Source organism: Nannobrachium achirus (assembly GCF_963921795.1).
Source record: "Nannobrachium achirus genome assembly, chromosome: 7".
Taxonomy (NCBI): domain Eukaryota; kingdom Metazoa; phylum Chordata; class Actinopteri; order Myctophiformes; family Myctophidae; genus Nannobrachium; species Nannobrachium achirus.
In genome coordinates, this window is record NC_137816.1 from 16905808 (window position 1) to 16927625 (window position 21818).

The 21818-nt window shown below is 42.3% G+C and overlaps 1 protein-coding gene across 1 annotated transcript in view; it reads right to left on the bottom strand.

Moving 5' to 3' along the window:
* Positions 1 to 21818, bottom strand: part of LOC308288605 (CUB and sushi domain-containing protein 1) — an 803860-nt gene that overhangs the window by 431369 nt on the left and 350673 nt on the right. Inside the window, 2 exon segments of the mRNA XM_080730076.1 lie at positions 8915 to 9122; positions 10357 to 10551. Coding sequence (XP_080586202.1) covers positions 8915 to 9122; positions 10357 to 10551 — 403 coding nt within the window.

The window sequence follows — 21818 nt, forward strand, 5'->3', positions numbered from 1 at the left end:
AAATGATGTCACGGCTTAAAATCCCCATACTGGTAGGTAGGTCTGGGAGGCCATCAACTCTGATCTAGAGCACCTGCGCCCAGTTCTCTCAGGGCTTTAAAAGCAGTCCTTTTCCTATCGAGGATCTCTCATTCTCCCTTTGCACACTTTGATTTGTTTGTTTGGTTCCACCCACCACCCAACACCATACTTTACACACATCCACTCACAAAAGAGAGGGATCTCGGACGAGCCCCCATTTTGCCACAAACCTGGCTCAGTGTCCAGACAAAAGAGAGGGATACACGGATAGCTGTAATTTTTTTAAATACCGTAGATGTCTTACCATTTGTATGTCAAGTGAAGCATGATCAATCCTGTCTGATTGGACAGTAACACTTCTAGCCCCCATAAGTCACATCCAACCATGAAAGGTTGCGTTGTATCTTGTAGTCCAGTCGTTATATGAAAAAACCTAAAACAAATTGCAATAGTAGCAAACTCAACTGATTTTGTATCCTCAATATGTCCTTAGTGAGGGAAAAAAAGTCCCAAGGAATCCCATCAGGGGAAAGTTTTGAAAACGACCTACCTACCTTCACTTACTATACACTACACTATAAAGGAAAAAATTACTCCCAAAAAATCTCCTTTAAGTGGGATGTGAGGGGTCAAACTAGGGGTTTTTAATTATTCTGGATCCATTGCAAGCATTTATTTTGCATGAAAAACATTCCTTGGGCTAAAAACGGACCCCAAAAGACTGTGAAAATCACTAAACCATCGTTTTGAGGGGCCATTCTACAATAGAATTAAATAATTTTAACACTCATCTTTTATATTCTTTAATTACAATCTAAAATATGAACCCTTGCTGTAAAAAAAAACTAAAGTTGTCCTTTAACAAAATAGTTTTGGAGTGTGTTTGTCTGTAGGATCAGTAGTGTACTGTACGTGAATGGATGTGTGTATAAAGTATGGTGTTGGGTGGTGGGTGGATGGGAGGCCGCCCCAGCTGAAAAGCCCTGAACTACCACTTTGTGACGGATGGAGGATGTCATGGTACAGTAGGGTAAACAGCAAAAGGCAGGATATTTTCATACGGCTTGAAATCACTGCTGGAGATCTGGTGCAATTAGTGGAGCAATTCTCAATCAGCATTCTTTTTGTTTTAGCCAGCTGGTCAGTGACGTCAGTAATGCCATCCGTTACGACAGAACCCGGAAATTATGCATAAGCCTGCAATCTAAATCTGGCAGAGATACTCGAGTGGGTTACGCACAATGGTGGAAAGTAAGTGGAAAGTACATTTACTCAAGTACTGTACTTAGGTCTAAGTACAAGAACTTTTACTTTAGTATTTCTATTTTAATGTGCTGTGAGCTTGTAAATCAGCCATCACAACTTTGTTACTTTTACTAAGTAACAAATTAGAGCACTTCTTCCGCCACTTACAGAGATACTCGAGTGGCTTTATGCGCATCATCAGTGGGTTATGTAACTGTAATGGAGTGTCACTAGCAGTTGACCAATCTGGCAGTCTATATCTAACTACAGTCCAAACCTCTTCTCCAAACGGAGAGAGGTAATTGCAACATTAACACTCACTCACATTTACCACACAACTAGATGGAATCCTGCCTTTGCCAACAGAGTGGGACATGCAGAGGATGTTAGTTGGGCCAGGGGCCAGGGGTCATCAACATGTCCGTACACCATGGACGGACTAAAGCAGTTTGATATGGATTTTTTAAGTGGTGTCCCTCTAAAATCTAAATTAATTCACGTCACGTCACGTCACGTCACGTCACATCACGTCACGTCACGTCACGTGCACTCGTGTGCACACAGCCTGCCGCTCGGTGCTAGTTGAAATACTGTATTCAACACACATTTTTTATGTAATTATATTTGTTATTATAGTTACATTGTTAATTTGTTGTTTCAATTAATGTATTTTCCTTTAAGTTTTATATAAAATAATGACATAGACTTTACATAGACTCACCCACACTGCCACACACAGTAAAGTCTGCAAACGAATGCTAGGCGAATGTCCTGCTGGCCGTATATACAGTGTAAATGAGGACATAGGTGAGGCCTACAGTAGGGAGACCACCTACAACCACTGCAGATGTGCTTTGTATTGTATTAACATACTCTACCATACAGTTTGGGGTACACTCTATATACTTGGTTGACAGGGATCCCCCAGGGGTCTATACTCTATAACACTGTTTTATACAGTGGATTTTGACCCATTTGTGGGTCACGGACCAATTTTTATGGCTCACGACTTGTGTAAAAATCCTGTTTTCTTTTCCTACATAACAAAAAAAGATCTTTCAAAAGATGTTCTCTTCTGCTCCACCAACCCCAACCCATCTCCACCTGTAGGCTCTGTTTTCCCCTATGGGATTTTCTTTCCCCTAGGGGAGTTATACAGTATCTCCCTGGAGTAACTATTTTCTAATTGTGCAGTGCAGGGCTTAACTAGAAGCAGTGCTCTTCCAAGCACAGGTCTCCACCAGGCCGTGCGTCCTGGTGGTGCTACTGTATAATAGGCCAATGTAAAAAGGGTGGCATATGTTCTTCACCTTAGATCTTTCATGGCAATCGGACGCTGCATGCATGATTTCAAGCATTGTGTTCCAAAAATGTGTTTTGCTAAAGTCTACCTGCTGGTGGCGCTATAACAGGACAATGTTAAAAAGGTAGCATTTGTTCCTTGACCTAGTGGGAATATGTGTGGCAAATGTCACGGTAATCGCAAGCTGCGTTGATGATTTGAGGCATTTTGTTCAAAAACGGAGCAATCCTGCAAACTTTGGAAGCTAATATTAGCCAATCAGGATGGAATGTGAAATATCAGACGGATCGGACTTGATCACATGACTATAGAGATACTGTGTACCGATTTGCATGATTTTTGGATAAAATCTCAAGGAGTAATATCCAAAAATGTGTTTTACATAAGTCGGCCCAAAGGTGGCGCTATAAAAGGCTGATGTGAAAAATGCAGGGCAAAGGTTTATCCTTAGCCTCTAGGGAGTGCGCTTACAAAGTTTGAAACTGATCGGTGGAGTTATAGGTAAAACCACAAATCGGGCTGTTATAGCGCCACCATGAGGCTGATTAAAAAAAATTAAGTGGCATTTCTTCCTCGGCCTAGTGGGAACGTGTGTGCGCGATTTCATGATAATTGCACTTTGCGTTTGTGATTTGAGGCATTTTGTTCAAAACGGCTCAATCCCACAAACTTTGGAAGCCAATCTTAGCCAATCAGGATGGAATATGCAAAATCGGACAGATCCGTGTCGATCACATGACTGTCGAGATATTGCCTACCGATTTGTAGGATTTTTGGACAAAATCTGTAAGAGTAGTGCACAGAAATGTGTTTAGCAAACATCGGCCACTAGTTGGCGCTAGAAAAGGCCCATTTGAAAAATTTAGGGCAGAGGTTCTAGATTGGCATCCAGGGAATGTGTGTGCTCACTTTGGCAGCGACCGGGCCAACGGCGACTGAGATTTGGCGCTCACAAACTGCGAGGACGCACGGACGCACGCACGGACGCACGCACGGACAGACGCACGGACGGACACACGGACGGAGGGGAAAACATACTCTCCCTCAGCCTTCGGCTGGTGGAGACAATTATGTAGCAGAGCCTGAACACCAACTTCAAATATAATATTGAAACCTGTATTTACAAATGTTAAGAGTGTTATTTAGATATCATGTTGTTTAGAGAGATGCTAGGTTCATTGTTTACCTGATATCCTAGTTTCTTTAAGGCACGTTCTCTCTCCAACTATACTTTTTTATACTATTTGCATTGTTTATTGACTTGAGTTCATGGTTACTCTGCTTATTCAGATCTCATACTTGTAAATCGCTAAGGATTAGAGCAGTGGTTCCCAAAGTTAGCTCAAGAAAGACCCAAAAAATAAATTAGACCTTTGCCTGGGACCCAAACCAGTGAAAATAGCAGATCTACAAGCTCACAACGCGTCGCTTCACACCGCATTGTAAGCTTGTAGATCGGCTATTTTCACTACTTCTTATAACCTTGGTTTTCTAAGTCATGGGATTTCTTAAAATTGTCTTTGATTTCTTTGATTTCTTTTTTGGGAATGTTGTTTGAAAATGTTTTGAAATAATAATAATTAAAAACTCTAAATGTAGGAAACAAAAAAATAAAGGGACCCATAAAAAATGTGTCCGCAACCCACAAATGGGTCCCAGGCCAGGGTTTGGGAACCAGCGGATTAGAGCGCCTCCTAAATTGTAATCGTACATTATGAATGCTCATTATTTCAGCAATGAGGTTGAGTGACACAGATGTAATTTCAGCCAACACTAGCAGTAATACCATGCCAACAATACAGACACAATTGTGTTGTTCCCCAGCTATAGCATGTGATTTGCTCGAGCTGCAGGAAGACAGTAAAAGAATTGAATTCATCCGCCTTGTTAGAGATGTTATAGATTATAGCGAGTGTGTTGGCAAATCCAAAGTGACACTCCATGTTAGAAAACATATTCAAATTCAATTGGAATGAACAAGAAGATATTGGGTTGATTTATGAACAGAAGTAGGCTACTAATAGATATGTTGAGGAGACGATGCCAATATTCTATTGGCAGTTACAGAATATGATGACAATCCCTCCTGTAAGTAAGTGAATATTGTAGCTGTCGGACAGAAACCTTTTTTTTTTATTGTCCAAAACCATTACTTTTCAGGAAATGGAAGAAAGAAAATCTGGCATCCAATGGATCCAATGTAGTTACATATTTTATAAAAACCCACAGACAGATTTAACCACAACCTGGCATCCCTATTTTGGGCAGATCGTTGCAAAAAACTGTAATCACAATTATTAAAAGAAAAATTGGGAATAAGCTTGTGTCACATCATAAACTAGGGCATTTATTTATGGAAAAATATCAAACGATGAAATATAAAGGTTTCTGCCTGACAGCAATGATAAAAGCTACAGGACCAACAAACGGTGGCATGATTAAGACAAATAATTCACTATTGCGAAAAAAGGTAGTGAACACGCTGGCAAATTTAGCCTGTTATCTGGAGCCTTTAAAGGTTTGCTGAGTATGCACAACCTTTTTCAGCAGCACCCTGCTTCACGTCCATACGTTCACAACCATTTGCATGCTGTTAGTGTTCAAGTGTTTTGTCCATCCAGCAACTGCAGTGGTGCAGTTTGGGGGTTAAGTTTCTCTCTAATGGAGGGTAATTACCGAGGGAAAAGACAGTGCACCTCATTTGCGTCTCCTGCTCATATTGCCATGCTTTTGTATAAAATTGCTGACGACGCTTTGGTCATCAGATCATCACGCCTCCACCATAATGTAAGCACTCCAACAATGCTGTGTTTTGAATGAACCAATAGGGTCTCTGCTTTCTGAATTTACCTGTTTTTTTGCCTGAGTGATTTGGAGGGGGGGGGGGGGGGGGGGGGGGGTGTCAAACGGTGTGATGTATTTGCTATTTATGCTTGATAATATCACAATTTAACAATGTATTTTAAAAGGTTGTTTAAAAAAAAAAGATCTATAATCTGACAATGCAAAGTGTTGTACAAAACATATACAGTATAGGGCTTAAAGGGGACATCCAGACCAAAACGTATCCCCCTGTGAAATTGCATGTTTTAATAAATGTTCCTTCCTGCTTTGGTGGATCTCTGTTATTGTTGCCCCTCTCTATCTCCCGACCACTCCTCACAGCTAAAATGGGGCTTTTGCGACTCATCCAAAAGCGCTTTTTTTTGGCCGTTCCAAAGTTACTTTTTTCTTCATGAATCGTCTTTTTATAGTTCCAAGAGACGCAGCAGCGTGCTGTTAGACCAGCACTGTGTTTACTTTCCAGAGAGCTTATAGGTGATTTTCGGTTATTACGCTTTTAGCGTAACTTCATTAGCGCAATGAAGGCTCTGTCCTGGAGTTATTACAGCCAGTATGTACACAACCAGGCATCGTGGTATAAATATAAAAAGATATCAGCAAAATAATATAATAGTCTGTTGATCACTGGAATCCAGTAGTATGAATGAGAAGATAATGTGCGCTTCTAGCGTAGTAAGCGTCTAGAATAGGCTTAGCTACGTAGCTACGTTATGTAATGTAGCTACAGTAAGTAGCTAACGGCTATTCTAGAAGCTCTACTACGCTAGAAGAGTACGTTATCTTCTCATTCATACTACTGGATTCCAGTGATCAACAGACTAACTATTATATTCTTTTGCTGATATATATATTTTTAATACCACGATGCCTTGTTGTGTACATACTGGCTGTAATAACTCCAGGACAGAGCCTTCTTAATTGCGCTACAGAAGTTACGCTAAAAGCGTAGTAACCGGAAGCTCTATGGCTCTATGGCCGGGGTATTCAACTAGATTAGGCAGTGGGCCACGATTGTAAAAATCAATTGAAGTCGGGGGCCACAAGACTGTGACAACAGAAATGAACAAAAATGTTCAAGGTTAACCACTTGACCGTTTGTTGTTCGCTATATGTCCAATAAGACACAACAATGGACATGTACAGTATGTCCATTAGGTTATGGTAACTTATTAGGGCCTGCTTCACTTCATGCATTTTGATATTTTCTGTGCCATTCCTGAGCACAGTTTTAGATTTTGATATTAAGAAAAGAGGAAGTAGATGCAGTATTTTAGTATGTTCTACCTTGGTAATTGGCATGGAAACATCTTTGCAGGAAGAGTATTTGAAGCAGGCTGGCAAAGTGAAGTGTTTACATGTTCGCATGAATGAAAGGTTTTTGCTTTTATTTTGAGCACCCGATAATTGCACAAGATGTGTTTGAAGTTAATGATGATGGAGAAGATGAAAGATGGACACAATCCAGGTGAATTGTTTCTTTGGGGTAAATGGACAATATCCACTCAAGATCCAGAAATGGTTTCAAATGGATGGATGAACTGCACTCAGAACTCATCTGTTGAGCTCTTGTATGTTGCCAAGCTACCTAGCACAATGGTGAAGCACAATTTATTTTTACATTGGAATATGGAATGTTCTCCAGAGGCCACAAGAAAGCTCTGCTGGGGCCGCATTTGGCCCGCGGGCCGCCAGTTGAATATCACTGCTCTATAGGAACCGTGTACACAGCTTCGTTCTCATCCGGGTCAATATGTGGTGGAATATCAACACGTCGATTCATCTCTTGGAACTATAAAAAGACGATTCATGAAGAAAAAAGCGACTTTGTAACGCTTTTGGATGAGTGGCAAAAGCCCCATTTTAGCTGTGAGGAGGGGTCGGGAGATATCAGAAGAGAGGGGCAACAATAACAGAAATCCACCAAAGCAGGAAGGAACATTTATGAAAACATGCAATTTCAGGGGGGTATACGTTTTGGTCTGGATCTCACCTTTAATAAGTGGTTAAGAAAATTACAAATTGAACCCTGCCTATAAATACATAACAACAACAACATAATAATAATAGCAGTGACAACGATAACAGACAGCACCGGTTTTAACAGACATATTATTGATGGCGCTCCAGCACCATTAATCTACAAGTATCTGTGCATGTCCTCCTGAGAAGAATCCTTTAATACCAGGGCTATGGTGTCCTCTTTACATATTGAATATTCCTCCCTTGTGAGCCCGGAAGACGGAACAAATACATCAACTGACCTCTTCAATGTGAACGGGTCCATCAATAAAGCCTCTAATCCCTGGGAAAATGTGCAGCTTTTGTCCAGAGCAAATTTAATGAACACACAGTAGAATCTACGGAGTGTTAATTATTATGGTTCGATTCACACACTTTCTGAGTGAAATTTACCACTTGAATCCCAGCTTGTAGATCGTCTATTTTTGCTATGTGTATGCATTGTGGCCCTCTGGAGTGAGTGTGAAAATGTAGTGGCCCTCTCCATCATCAAAGTTGCCCACCCCAGTTACGGTGTGTAGATGGGGGAAAAAAAGAGCACACTATCAGGTCCTTTATCCTAAGAATAGAGGGTGTAAGTGGTTAACACTGTGGATTTTACTGTGCTGAGCGTTAAGTGGTTTCCTTTGTGAGGGTACGTTTACACTACAGTATATCTGCCTTTAAAAACAAATAGACACCACCTTTTTACATTAAAATGAGAAATGATGGGGAAGAATGGTCGGTGTACACTTTTGGACGAGCAGCGTTAATAGTTTAACGTTTTGAGAAATGTGCGTGTGAGGTGGACCGCTTTTTATCAGCTTCCATTGAGGCTCATCTGGAAATGCTTCCCGTTTCACTATTTTCAGTTCAACAAAAACTGAACATTAAATCCATTATTACCCAAGGTAATTAAATTGGATTTGTTATATTCATCATGGAGCTGTATGTTTTTAAAGGTCGACCTATTTAATATATTGCTGATGCTGTATGTTCCTGTGGAAGCTCCACCACCCATGCCCGGCAGGAGAGCTGACAGGCGGTGAGTCGGGAAAGAGAAACGCAATATATACATCAGGTGAGAAATACGCCATGCAGTTGCTCAGTCTTACTAGTTTTAAACGTTTTAATCAATATCTGTACTTTCCGTAGAGTTATATGAAAGTCTGTTTCTCTCAGGAGAAAAAAAGCTCCAGGCAGTGCTTTCTCTTTATAAAAGGCGGGTAGAGTGAACACCCCCTGAGTGGGTTTGTGTGCTGTGCTGTGCTGTGTTTATAAGATGGTGGGAAAAAAACTAAACAAATAAAATCAGACATGTATGCACTGTATTGGCTTTTTCTTTGTCATACAGTTAGCTTCTAGATACAAATATAAACTTTCCGCGTCAGTTTGCAGAAAGTTCAAAGTTAAATTTGTCTTCCGTAGTGAAATGTTGCCACAAAACACAATGTGTGTACACGTGTCACACTGGCATGTGTGACTGAAGCTAATATAACTCACCATACGCTCGGTGCCTCTGTCCCACTGATTTCCAGAAAGTCATATCTGTCCTCCATCAGGAAGTCACTGAAGACCAGGGCTATGGTGTCTCCGGGTTCAGAGAGAATGGACCACGTACAGTCCAGGTTGTTTTCGTACTCGGCAGGGTAGCCGGGGCTGGCTATCGAACCTGCGGTGCCTCGTAATGTACCACCGCACGCACCCTCGGCTGTGGAAGGCAGGGAGGGAGAGAGGGTTTACAACCTTTCCATCATGAATTGTGTTTCAATACTTTCTTTGTGTTCACTGTCCAATCTTTTCTTCTTAAGGTAAAACTTGGATCTTGTGACAAGAGAGAAACAAAAATGAATGAATGAATGAATGAATGAATTCATTCATTCATTCATTCATTCATTCATTCATTCATTCATTCAGATCCATGTTGATGACATGGCTGTAGACATACTGTGTACCACTTTGTGTGATTTTAGGGCAAAATCTGTAGGAGCAGTGTCCAAAAATGTGTTTTGCAAGAATCGGCCTCATGGTGGCGCTAGAAGAGGGCCATGTGAGAAATGAGGGGAGGTTGTGGTTTGGCAGCCAAGGAGTGTGTTTGGCATGGATTGGGGCAACGGTGACGGAGATATGAGAAGGGGAAAAGTGTGACGTGACGTGACGTGACGTGACGTGACGTGACGTGACAATTTGATATATCCCATTTAATTACATTTTTTATTTTTTTACTTAGTATTATGAGCGGTATATGCTAACATATTAACCCATTGCCAGCCAAATTAAAATATGAATTTGCGCTAATAACGCCAGGAAATATTAATATTTTAATGTGATCAATTGCATGAATTTGAACAGGGAGATGATAAACTATCCCCAAAAACACCACTAGAGTGCGCCATCGTAACACTGTAAACATAACAGGTCTGTGTATGAAGCTGTGTAAACAGCCCCTCCTCTATGGGCTTTAAAATGGCTGCGCACCAGAGGACAACAACGCGTGGATCTGAACGATTTGTGGCAGATCCTTCAAATTAACCTATCGTCCGGCCAAATGGTCGGATGCAGATGCCACACAAAAAAATCTGAATGAAAATCCGACCTACTGAAGCGGCGTTATGGATATGGACAGTATGTTAGCAGGCTAACGGCTGGGATCTGCCATCCTACACAGACAAGGACTGAAAACCAGTGACGTCATCATCTTATCCTTTTTTTTCCACGGTCTATCCTCACAGCCTGTACAAGGTAGGAGAAACCGTTTGCGCCGCCAATACATCGAAAAAAATGCAAAAAAATTGCTTTTATATAAAAGTCGATCTGAAAGTCGCTTGGCAGGGAAGTCCATAGTGACATAGTCGACCTCAAAGTCGACTGGCGCTGATCTTGTTAACTGAATAGACATAAAAACATAATGACAGGCAACAAAGCAAAATCAAGGAACTACGTACCTCTACAAAATGGTGACGGGAAGTCCCACTGCGCTCCGCTGCCAGGTGACACGATGCAGGTGAGAATGCTGTGTCCCTCCAGCACGAAGCCTGACTCACAGCTGTAGCGGATCTTGTCCCCCATGTTGTAGCGTGCACCGTGGATCACTCCGTTGGGAATGAGGCCGGGGGTGCCACACGTATGACTGGGCAGGACTGCAAAGGAGAGCAAACAATGGAGAACATTAGCTTAGATTAGATAATAAAATAGTTTCACTCAACAGAGAGCAATGAATCATAGAGGACAGTTTGGCGACAGTTAATGCTGTAAAAGAGGGGTCTTCCACAGGGGGTCCGTGACCCCTTGGGGGTCCTTAGAGTTAAGCCCTTTGCACACAGGCGCGTTTATCCGCACGGATAAAACGGACAATTTCATTGTTTTAAAAGAAAACAATGATTCTCTACGACCTCATGCACACCGGATCCGAATTAGCCGTGCGACGAGTGGCTGCGGCCGTGCGTTTTTTCTCGATCGAACCCAGTTCGATTTGTGCGTCTTGTCGCATGCGGTAAAAAACACAAAAAAAAAATGCAACTGTCCTGTGTGCAAAGGGCTTTACTACAGGGGGGTACAACGTGAACCCTCGCATCCCTATTCTGAGGAGAACTTTAGCCAAAAATAGCAGATCTAAAACCTCTCAATTCCTCGCAGAGCTTGTAGATCGGCTATTTTCGGGTAGAGTGAAAGGTCATGTTTACAAAGTATTGATGATTTTAAGGGGTTAAATGCACATTAACATGAATCCAACATAGACTGTTGCTATGAATCTATCTATGAAATCAATGAAAATCTGCATCACACATTTATACAATAAGTAGTGGGGGACCCTGCTTCATCTCTCTCTCAGCTAAAGGGTCCTTGGCCTGGAAAAGTTGAAGACCCCTTCTGTAAAATAACAACATAATGCAGACAATTCAGAGCATCAATCAAGCAACACACAGCGAACCCATCCACCACCTGTTGTGTGTGTGTGTGTGTGTGTCAGAGAGGTTATAGGATCCAGATGCGAGATGCGAGGCAGAGAAGATAAAACAGTTTATTGAGACTGAGGAGCACTGGCACTTGGAATAAATACACAAGGAATGAACTGGCACTGGGGAAATGAATAATGAGGAAATACACTAAGAGACTTCAACAGGAGCCAGCACGGAACACAGGTAACAACTTTCCAGTGAACCGTCAGGGGAACGCTGAGAACAGACGGTATAATTACACACACAAGGGGGTGCATTCTGAAATACGCTCTGAGAGCGCTGGAGTGCTCTCTCTGGTCGCTGGGGGATTGGGAGTGCTGTGCACCCGGAGCACTCGGTGCGCACACTGGCCACTCCGACTGAAACACTGGGTTGTCCCTATAGCGTCTGAACAATAATTGAACATTTTAATGGTTTGCTAACTTGTTCTGTGCTCTAGAGAGTATTCAACTCGCATCTTCGTGTAGCAAAACAGGTAATAATCACGTGATTATTGAATGGATTTTAAAAGATATAAATTAATTGATATCAGAGTGCTCTGGAATCGTGGCAGATTCTCAAGGTGAATTTGCAAAAGCACCCAAAGGTAACAGGACAGATACTTACTTTTTGCTGCCCTTTATGCAGACTGGCATGTAGGGCAACAACAAAGGATTTACTCTTGCCAATATTTGTAACAGGACAGAACATAAGTTACATAACCTACAATCCACACATGACTGGCTGGAGCCAACAGGACACATGACATGGGTGACGCTTATAATGAAAATAAGTATTTTTCACCAAATGTCCATGTTTTTTTTTGTTGAATGTTCTCCCAGAAAATGCCGTAAGCACATCTGCCGCTACTTGTAGGATGTCTTAGGCATATAGGACAGCTACTTGTAGGATGTCTTAGGTATATAGGACAGCTACTTGTAGGATGTCTTAGGTATATAGGACAGCTACAGGAGGTTAATGTCCATAGTAACCTGTAATAATAACCACGCCACAGTTTATCAATGCCTCTGGCTAACAGGTCTTAGTTTAACAGAAGGCAGGTTAGAGGCAATATGCTGCTTCTCACCTGTACATGCTCCATCTATTTCTGGCTCTGGTGATGCACTGCATGTGTTGCTTCACAATTGGAGCATGTTAACTCACATTCAGCTTGTCAGCCTGTGTGTGTGTGTGTGTGTGTGTGTGTGTGTGTGTGTGTGTGTGTGTGTGTGTGTGTGCGTGCGTGCGTGCGTGCGTGCGTGCGTGCCTGTGTGTGTGCATGCGTGTGTGTGTGTGTGCACATGCCAGCGTGTGTTTACAGTCAGTCCGTCAGTCAGTGCAGTGTTTGTGTACGCCATTTCCAATTAAACGCTCAGGGTAATTAGACAAAGCTTCACCATAAGACACTTTAGAAGTAGGACAGAGAGAAACAGGGGGGAGAGGGGGAAAGAGAGAGAGAGAGGGAGGGAGGGAGGACGGAAAAGAGGGAGAGGAATAGAGAGGAAAATAAGGAGGGTGGGAGATTGATACAAAGAGAGGGAAGACAAAATGAGAGAGGGTTAGGGAGGACAGACAGACAGACAGACAGACAGACAGACAGACAGACAGACAGACAGACAGACAGACAGACAGACAGACAGACAGACAGACAGACAGACAGACAGGGACGAGGGGAAAACGATGAGATGAGGGGAATCATTGTTGAGAGAAAGGAGAGAGAGAGAGGGAGGGAAGAAGGGAGGTATCTGACAGCAGCTACAGACACCAGAGCCAGGGAGGAAAGAAGCTGAGGTGAACTAATTGCACAGGGGTCTAAACAGCTGTAATTGACCTTAATTGAGTCTTAATTTGGATGGTATGAAGTCATGCATTAGAGCCGTGTTACTTACACTCAGCTGACCGTGTCCTGCTCTATCAGGGGTGTCGCACCAAATTCTGGTCTACTTTAACTATTGAAAAATAGCAGCTTGTAGATCTGCTATTTTTGAAAAACATTTTTGAACAAGTCTTTGAATATTTCAAATCCTTCTAAGGTTTTTTGAAAAACCTATGTTTCCCATCTCAAAATATTTAGTTCCAGGGACCCATCAGAAGCAAAATTTGAGTTACAAATGTTCGCTTAAAAAAATGCATAGGCCTACATTCAAAGATTTGCACCCATTTTCACGACTTTTCAAAAATAGCAGATCCACAAGCTCGCAGCGCGGCACTCTCGGTGCCGCGCTGCGAGCTTGTAGATCTGCTATTTTTCAATAGCTAAATAATTAAGGCCCCTCCACCTTGGGCCCTAGTATCTCAGTCCCACTCCCCCCCCCCTTGTAACACCCCTGGCACTATCCACATACCATGCTGCCTGTACACCTGCACACCAGCCCTCCTTAACCATTAGCATTTTAAGGACCCGAGGTTGATATGCATTAGGCCATCGATCCCAATTTGATACGATCTGTGTCTCTCATACCCTGCTCTAACCTAACGCGGACCAGTTTGTGTAGGCAGATGGGCGGGCGCTGCGAATCTCTCCGCGAATAGCATGTGTTCTCCTCCCCCCACCCCCCCTCTGCTCCTCTGCTCAGCGCAGAGAACGCTGCTGCGTCATGACGTCAACACATTCGGTGCGGCGCTCTCTGCACTCTGATTGGTTAGGGAAATTCTACACTTCCTCCAACAGTGATCATAACGCGATCGCCCGGGCTTCTTTTTCTTCCTATCGCCAAAAGAAGCCTGGGTTTCCGAGGCTACTCATACCCCAATCTACACTGTAATATCCATTGTGATGAATTTAACTCTGGAGTGTACAAATGGAACCAAATGGACCCACAACGCTCCATTTGGTTCCATTTGGTTCCATTTGTACAGATTAAAAGTTACAGATCCGTAAGAGTCAACCTCCCCTTATTTGCATTCACTAAGAGATGATGTCACAGTAAAACAGTATACCCGTAATTGCCGGACTATAAGCCGCGGCTTTTTCCCCATGTTTTGAACCCTGCGGCTTATACAAAGGTGCGGCTTATATAGAGATTTTTTTACAGCTAACGGCCAGTTAGTTAGTTTTACAATGGTCTTTAACAAGGATTTATATATAGATTTTTACAGCTAACGGCCACCAGGGGCACTCTAGCAGGAAGCAGGAAGGACACCTGCGGCTTATAGTCGGGTGTGGCTTATATATGTAAACATTTGTTTTTTGTTCTAAATTTAGCTGGTGCGGCTTATGTTCAGGTGCGGCTTATAGTCCAGCAATTACGGTACTCGGTTGATCTGGCATACCGGCGACCAGGCATACCGGCGACCTTCAGATTACCAGAAGGTCACCTCTCTATCCACAATGCCCCAACACTACTGTAGCTGTAAAGCTACTTGTTAAGCCCTCAACTTGTGCCTGGAAATAATTTACAAACTGCAGTTCATGACATGAATTATAAATGACTCAGTTACGCGTATTCAACAACTATCAAACGCATGGATTTATTTTTGCCACAACTGCTCATGAGTGGAGGTAAAGTTTGTTACAAGAAAGTAAACCACACAAAGAAAAAGGCATTTTAATAAATGACACAGGCTGAGGTGGTTGTGAAAAAAATATTCTCTGTGCAAGGTGCATTTAAATACAGTACACCATTCTTTCTTTTTCATTCTTTTTCTTTCTTTTTTTTTTTTTTTTACATTACAACCTCTTAGGTTAATGTGTCCATTCAATACCGTTTTGGGGGAAATGTCCATAACACGGAAATGTGGTCTAATGAAATTCCAAGCCATTCAAAAAATAGGAAACTTGCACGCTCAAGTACCCTCAAATGAATTGAAGCGACAATGACTTGGAAAAGACTTGAAAGGTAACTGCATTAGGATAAGAGCACAGTCCTGCTACAGTAGCTTTGGAGCATTAGGGCCACTATGCTGGGTGGTACAGTACGCTTCTGTAGAAAGTTTTCAGCTGATTGATATGCCACATTAGTGTGCGGTGGTGTTGTACAGTATGTGTGTGCATTTCAGCGTGTGCGTGCGTGCGTGCTTGGGTTTGTGTGCACATGTGTACGAGTGTGTGCGTGTGCGTGTGCGTGTGCGTGTGTGTGTGTGTGTGTGTGTGTGTGTGTGTGTGTGCGTGCCTGTGCGGCTGTGCCTGTGCCTGTGCGTGTGCGTGTGCACTGAAGGTGACTGATGAGGTTCCTCTGTTTTTATTTGTCCCCTCTGGCCCTCTGTAGCCCGAGGCCAGGTCATTGTGTTACTATGGCAACTCCAGGGCAGACTGGGGTTTTTATAGCGATGGAACCCGAAGAGTGGAACGGGGGGACAGGATGCGGTGACAGAGAAAGAGGGGGAAGAGGGGAAAGATGGAGAGATGAGGAAAGAAGAGAGGCAAGGGAAAAAGACAGGACTGTTAGTATCCTTGTTGTGATGGGTTGGGGAGAAGAGAGGGGGGGGGGGGGGGGTGAATATCCTGAATGAACGGAAGGGGGTGATAGAGGTGAAAACATGGAGGGGGTCAGAGGGAGGTATGAATGGAATGAGAAATAAAGAACCACTTAAACGCCTGTAGACTTCAGTTGACCGGGGTCCTCCTGGGCTGGGGTCTATACTTTTTCCTCTCTCTGCCAAATCGCTTCACCAGAAAAAGCTGATCTACACACTCCCGACGGTGTCACAACGCTGCAGATCAGCTATTTTAGAATGTTTGCCTATATTTTAGCCAAATATTCGCCTATTATAACATGCCAAGGAAAGTATACGCTAGCCTATAGGGTTCACATTGTTAAGGAATGGGAAGGAAGAATTGAGGGAAGGATGAAACACTTAAGGATGAGCATAGGAAAGACTGAATCAAGCTTAATTCATACTTCAATAATAGATGTTTGACTGAAGATGCAAAATATAACAATACAGTCAATGTATTAAATGTTTAAACAGCTGCAGAGCATACATTTTTGTCGAGTGACATGTTCACACCACTAAGTGTGAACTAGAATGAAAGTATTGTGCTGCTGAATGTTGTCCTGACTCCTGATGCAGAAACCGTGTAGCAAATTCTGTCCCTGTCCCTGTCCGAATAAATGAAACATGTTTAGACTACATTAGGTTGTAAATTCATCTCCCCCTCGCGCTCTCCCTCTCTCTTTGTCTCATATATTTTGCGCTAGGTCAACAGTCTGTTGAACCCAGCCATAACCCTTGCCATGCGTACCACTACATACAGATACATCATGTCTAGACCGCATGATCGCATTCCCAGATGCTTTCATAAAGCATCTGGTCAGATGGAGGAAAAGAAAAACTGCTTCCCTATGTTTTTTCTCCCCGATCTACAGTATGACTCATCTGTCTAGTGCTACCTATCTATCTGTCCATCAATCCTTTAGCGTCAAGGCTGTCTAGACCAGTGGTTCCCAAACTTTTTTGCCCGTGACCAGAAGCCTGGTTCCCAAACTAGTGAAAACAGCAGATCTACAAGCTCACAACCCGTCTCTTTGCGCCGTGTTGTGAGCATGTAGATTTGCACTACTTCACTACTTCTTAAACATTTGTTTTCTAATTGGAATTTATTCAATTTTTTAATGTATTTATTAACAACATTACTTATTAATTATTTTTTTCATTATTGAGAAAGCTTTTGGCGGAATGTTTTTTGAAAATGTTTTGAAATAATAATTAAAAGCTAAATATAGGAGAAAAAAAAAACATTAAGGGACCCATAAAAATGTGTCAGTGACCCACAAATGGGTGTCTAGAGTAGACCATATCTTAGTGGTTAGGGTTAGGGCACCAGTGACACCAATAGATGGTCATTCATCATACGTAGAGCAGCAACTATACTGGAGAAATGCCATGCTATTGCTAACCAAGTACAAGACCCATGGTCTAAATGTATTACTAGCTCCACTGACACTAAGTCTATAATTAGATAACAAGCTGATGATTAGCAAGGTCATGCAGCCAATATCTCTCCCATCACTCACCCTGAAAAGTGCAATGGACCAAATGGGACTACTCAGGGCAGTGTTGCTCACACAAATTATTAGATAATCTAGGTACTTAAACATAAGGCAGAAACAACCATCCTACAGTTGTATTAACACATCATTATGTATACGTATAGTACCTACAGTAAAGAAGCAACATACAGAACTGTTTTTAATCTACAGAATGGATCTTCAACAGGGGGTCCGGGACCCCTAAAGGGAGTCCAAATCTTGGTGTGATAGGAACTTGTTTTTTTTTTTAACCAAAACATTATTGTAAACGACTCTGATGATGGTGCTGTCAAACAAGCACTATGAAGCCGTGAAATCTATGAAAAAGTTTAATCTGCAAAATAATAATGTTATACCACTAGAGGTTCTGGCCCTCATGTCTAGAGCTTGGGCCGCTATGCAGCACTCACACCTACGTTCCACCGCCGATCCCACTGATATGCCCATATATGGATATCTCTATCTATTAGTCCCTGTCCCCTTTATGCCTATATATGGAGATCTCTGTACCATGTCCATTTTATGCCCATTTATGGAGAACTCTGTACAGTATCTGTCAGTCCTTGTCCCTTTTATGCCCATATATGGAGATCCCTGTTGTCATCAATATATGTCCATAACGCATGCCCCCTTTTGTGCCCATATATGGAGCTGGCTGATTTGTTTGCCTGATGCTATGATGACTCATTGGGGTCAGACAACACACTCCATATTTGGGCGTAGAGGCATTGGGAACTCCTCATGGTTATGGTTGAGTCATTGTGACAAGAGCGTGACAACATGGTCCGCCCACCTGTACTCCCTTAAGCCAATTTTAATTAATGTAAAGCATCCTTTTGAAAGGTCAGCTACCATGACATAGCTTTACACTCTGAATGCATCACAGCACAACACATTGTGAGTTTGTAGATCAGCTATTTCTGCCCCAGATCAGGGACGCTAGGGTTGGTGTGGTTAAATAAGTACACATCGTGACAATATTGTGTTTACTGTTACATGCTAGGGACTACGGCTGAAAATGTGCATTGCTAACGCCGATGTATTTACACTGCATTCTAACTATACTGCATGTAGTTTTGTTGCTGTGTTCCTGAATATGTTCTGTCCCTCCAGACATCGAATGCAAACCGAGGCTGAAAGAATCTTTTATAGCTGTCATTGGGAGAGAAAATGACTAACTTGCTATTTCTTTTTTCCCCAGGGAGCCATATTAACCATACTGACAGACAAATATATCAATATACTCTATATCTCTCAAATACATCTAAAATATACTGTATCTGTCGTAGAATTCCCCCCCCCCCTCCATAGGGCAAGATTGACATGACTAATGTAACAAAACAAAACACAAGTCATATTTCACTGTTACACTCTGTCAGGTTTTGTATATAGATAACACATTTCAGTGAGGAAAATCTCTTCTATACAATAAATCAATGTGTATGCAGCCTCAGTAGCAGCATGACAATGTTGCAACAGGGAATGGACGGGAATGAAACACAAAGGATTTAACTTTAGGCTACTGTAGGCATCACGCTTGTTGGTTATGGAAGTAGGGAAAATCAATGGCAAACAGCAGTCCAGTTGTAAAACCTTGTTAGGTCTTAATAAATCACTCCTGACCTCTGGTTGTGCTGAGACCCAGGCTCTGGACTAGTGACCAGAGTTCACACCCAAAACAACTGCAGATGGACATAGGCCAAGCCTCTAAAGCTTTATTGCCTCCCAACGCTACCCTTATCAACCCCCAGTTAACACTGCACTAACATAACAGCGATGGCCATACTATTTTAACCACATGAAGCCCAGTGTCCCTATTCAGGGCAATCCATAATAGGCTAACATTATTATACTACTTTCGGCAAAGAGATTTGGTGTAGAGGGGAAAAGAAGGGGACCAAGTATAGACCCCTTGAGGACCCCGGTCAATGCATTATAGGGTTTAAGTGGTTAATCTATGACTGAACACAGAACCATTGCTGTTAGAAAGACCCCCCCCCCCCTCTCCAACTAGAGTCCAGAACACTACGCATAGTGCTCCCAAGGTGTCTATATATTAGCAGCTTCGCTGACACCTACCACATAATAACTAACCAACCGAAGTCAAATGGCATTCCTTGCCAGCTGTGGCACAGAGCCAGAGCTAACCACATCACCTGAGTCCCCACATCACCTGTTTGTGACTCCCGGGTGGTTTGAAATACGTTAACAACACATGCAATGTTTCCTGTGGAGCCAATTCGTCAATAAAGAAGTTTAAACTGGCATTTCACCTGCGAAATAAGAAAAAATAAAATATCTGCTCACTGTGTAAATGCTCCCAGATGCTCCCCAGCACTGTTTCATCAGAGAAAGGTTGGATTGGTTGAATTTGAATAACAGCTGCAAACTCCTCAGTGTCTTTTATCCAAGCATTATAAACAGAGTTTTATTTCAAGAGTGCTTTGCTGAGGCGGCAGCATTACAATTTAGGCATTTGGCAGATGCTCTTAATCCAGAGCGACTTACAATAAGCAAGGTAATACATTAATACATCAACATGAATACATCGAATGCATATAAATAGTAATCTAAGAAAAAAGTAGGTAGACCACCACGCACCTATTCAGTACAAAACATTATAAATAAAAAATAAAATAAAAAATCTCAATTACATGTATGGTCATTGAGGGTAGGCAAGTTCTACGGTAAGTGCTATGGGCCAAGGTGGAGTCTGAAGAGGTGAATCTTCAGACTGCTGCGGAAGATAGGGATTGAGTCTGCCGTTCTAATGCTACAGGGAGTTTGGGGCAAAGAGTATAGGATGAGTGCATGGCCCTGGGGTTTTTAGTGAGGGTTCTGTCAGTATCCTTGTGTTAGCTGATCTGAGTGAATAGGTGGGGTTGTAGGGATCAATCAGGCTTTGTAGGTATGGAGGTGCCATACCTTTGGCTGCTTTGAAGGCCAGCATCAGTGTTTTGGACTCGGGCAGCAACAATACCTTTAGAAAATATAGGCACAGGCTGAATAAACTAATCATAAAGGCTGGTCTGCACCGACTCTTTGAGGAAGAATACAAGTATGTGCCATTAAGCCATCCTCTGCACAGGATATGTCATCCTCTGCACAGGATATGTCATCCTCTGCACAGGTCTTTTAAAAGCCTGAGGAGCACTTTCAGCAGCCATTTAATAACACCAAGATGTAGGACTGAACACAGGGCAGCGGTCTAATTGAAGACATGTACTGTATGTAGTGATTTGTTAGTGATGGTGACTGCCCCCCCTTTTTTCTCATTGGCTTGTTTGTATCTTTTTAAAACAGCATGTTCTGCGCTAATGAAATCATAATTGTCCCCTTTGAGGACCAATCATTTTAATCTAATGCTTTACCTAACAACCAATCGCCAAGGAAAAGTTTGGTCGCTCTTTTATGCGGAAGTCTGTAATCGGGAGACTACCTAACAACAGACAACAAACTGTAGGACACACTAAGCCCATCAGACAACTCCTGCTTTGGCCCAGTAGATGAGAAATTTTTTAAAAAAAGGAAACAGAATAAATACATAAATAAATAAATAATAACTAGAACTGCACTCTGTTGAGGTGCCAACTTGTGTCTTGTGCAATACATGGCGTACTTGCGTGCCACAGTGCCAGCAGAGCGTGCCATGAGGTGTGCCCTGCTGGCCTGATGGGCTGTTAATGAAGACATGCCAGGAATGCTGTTATGTACCAAACTCTGCTGACATCACCAGTGGCATCAACAGGAATGCTGGTCCTTCATTGGCTAACTGTTAATGATGACGTTGCTGGTCCCTGATTGGGCTACGGTCTTCAACAAGAAGAGACACAGACATACTGTACATACCGTACATACATACCCAGCCGATTACAGTACTTTGTATACCGTACATACATACCCAGCCGATTACAGTACTTTGTAATAATAATAACAATTACAAAGCCTCTAATTATTTCAATTTTTCATCGAGTCCCAGCCCTAGTTTGGAAAAAATCTGTAGCAGTAATGTAAAAAAAAATGTTTTGCAAAAATTGGCCTGCTGGTGGTGCTATAATAAGCCAATGTTAAGAGGGTAGCATTTATTCCTAGCCAAGTTTCACAAATTTTGATTTGAGGCATTTTGTTCAAAACAACACACTCTTTAGGTGGAGACAATAAGTCAGAGCATAAATATCATTATGGAGGTTTATGGACAAGGTTGTCTCACAAGCAACATGTGGTTCTTCCACAGCCGGTGATTTTCTATCATTTTTGCCTGAGAAAATGTTTTGCATTTTGTGCCCCTGGCCGGTACATGGTCTGCATTTGTATGGCCCCTTTATCCACAACGCTTCGCACTGTGTATTAACCCATTTAGAACGGGTACACATTTTGTGTTTCATTATTTTATGCTTTAACTATTGAAAAATAGCAGATATACAAGCTCACAGCGCGGCACCGAGTGCCGCGCTGCGAGCTTGTAGATCTGCTATTTTTTGGAAAATCATGAAATTT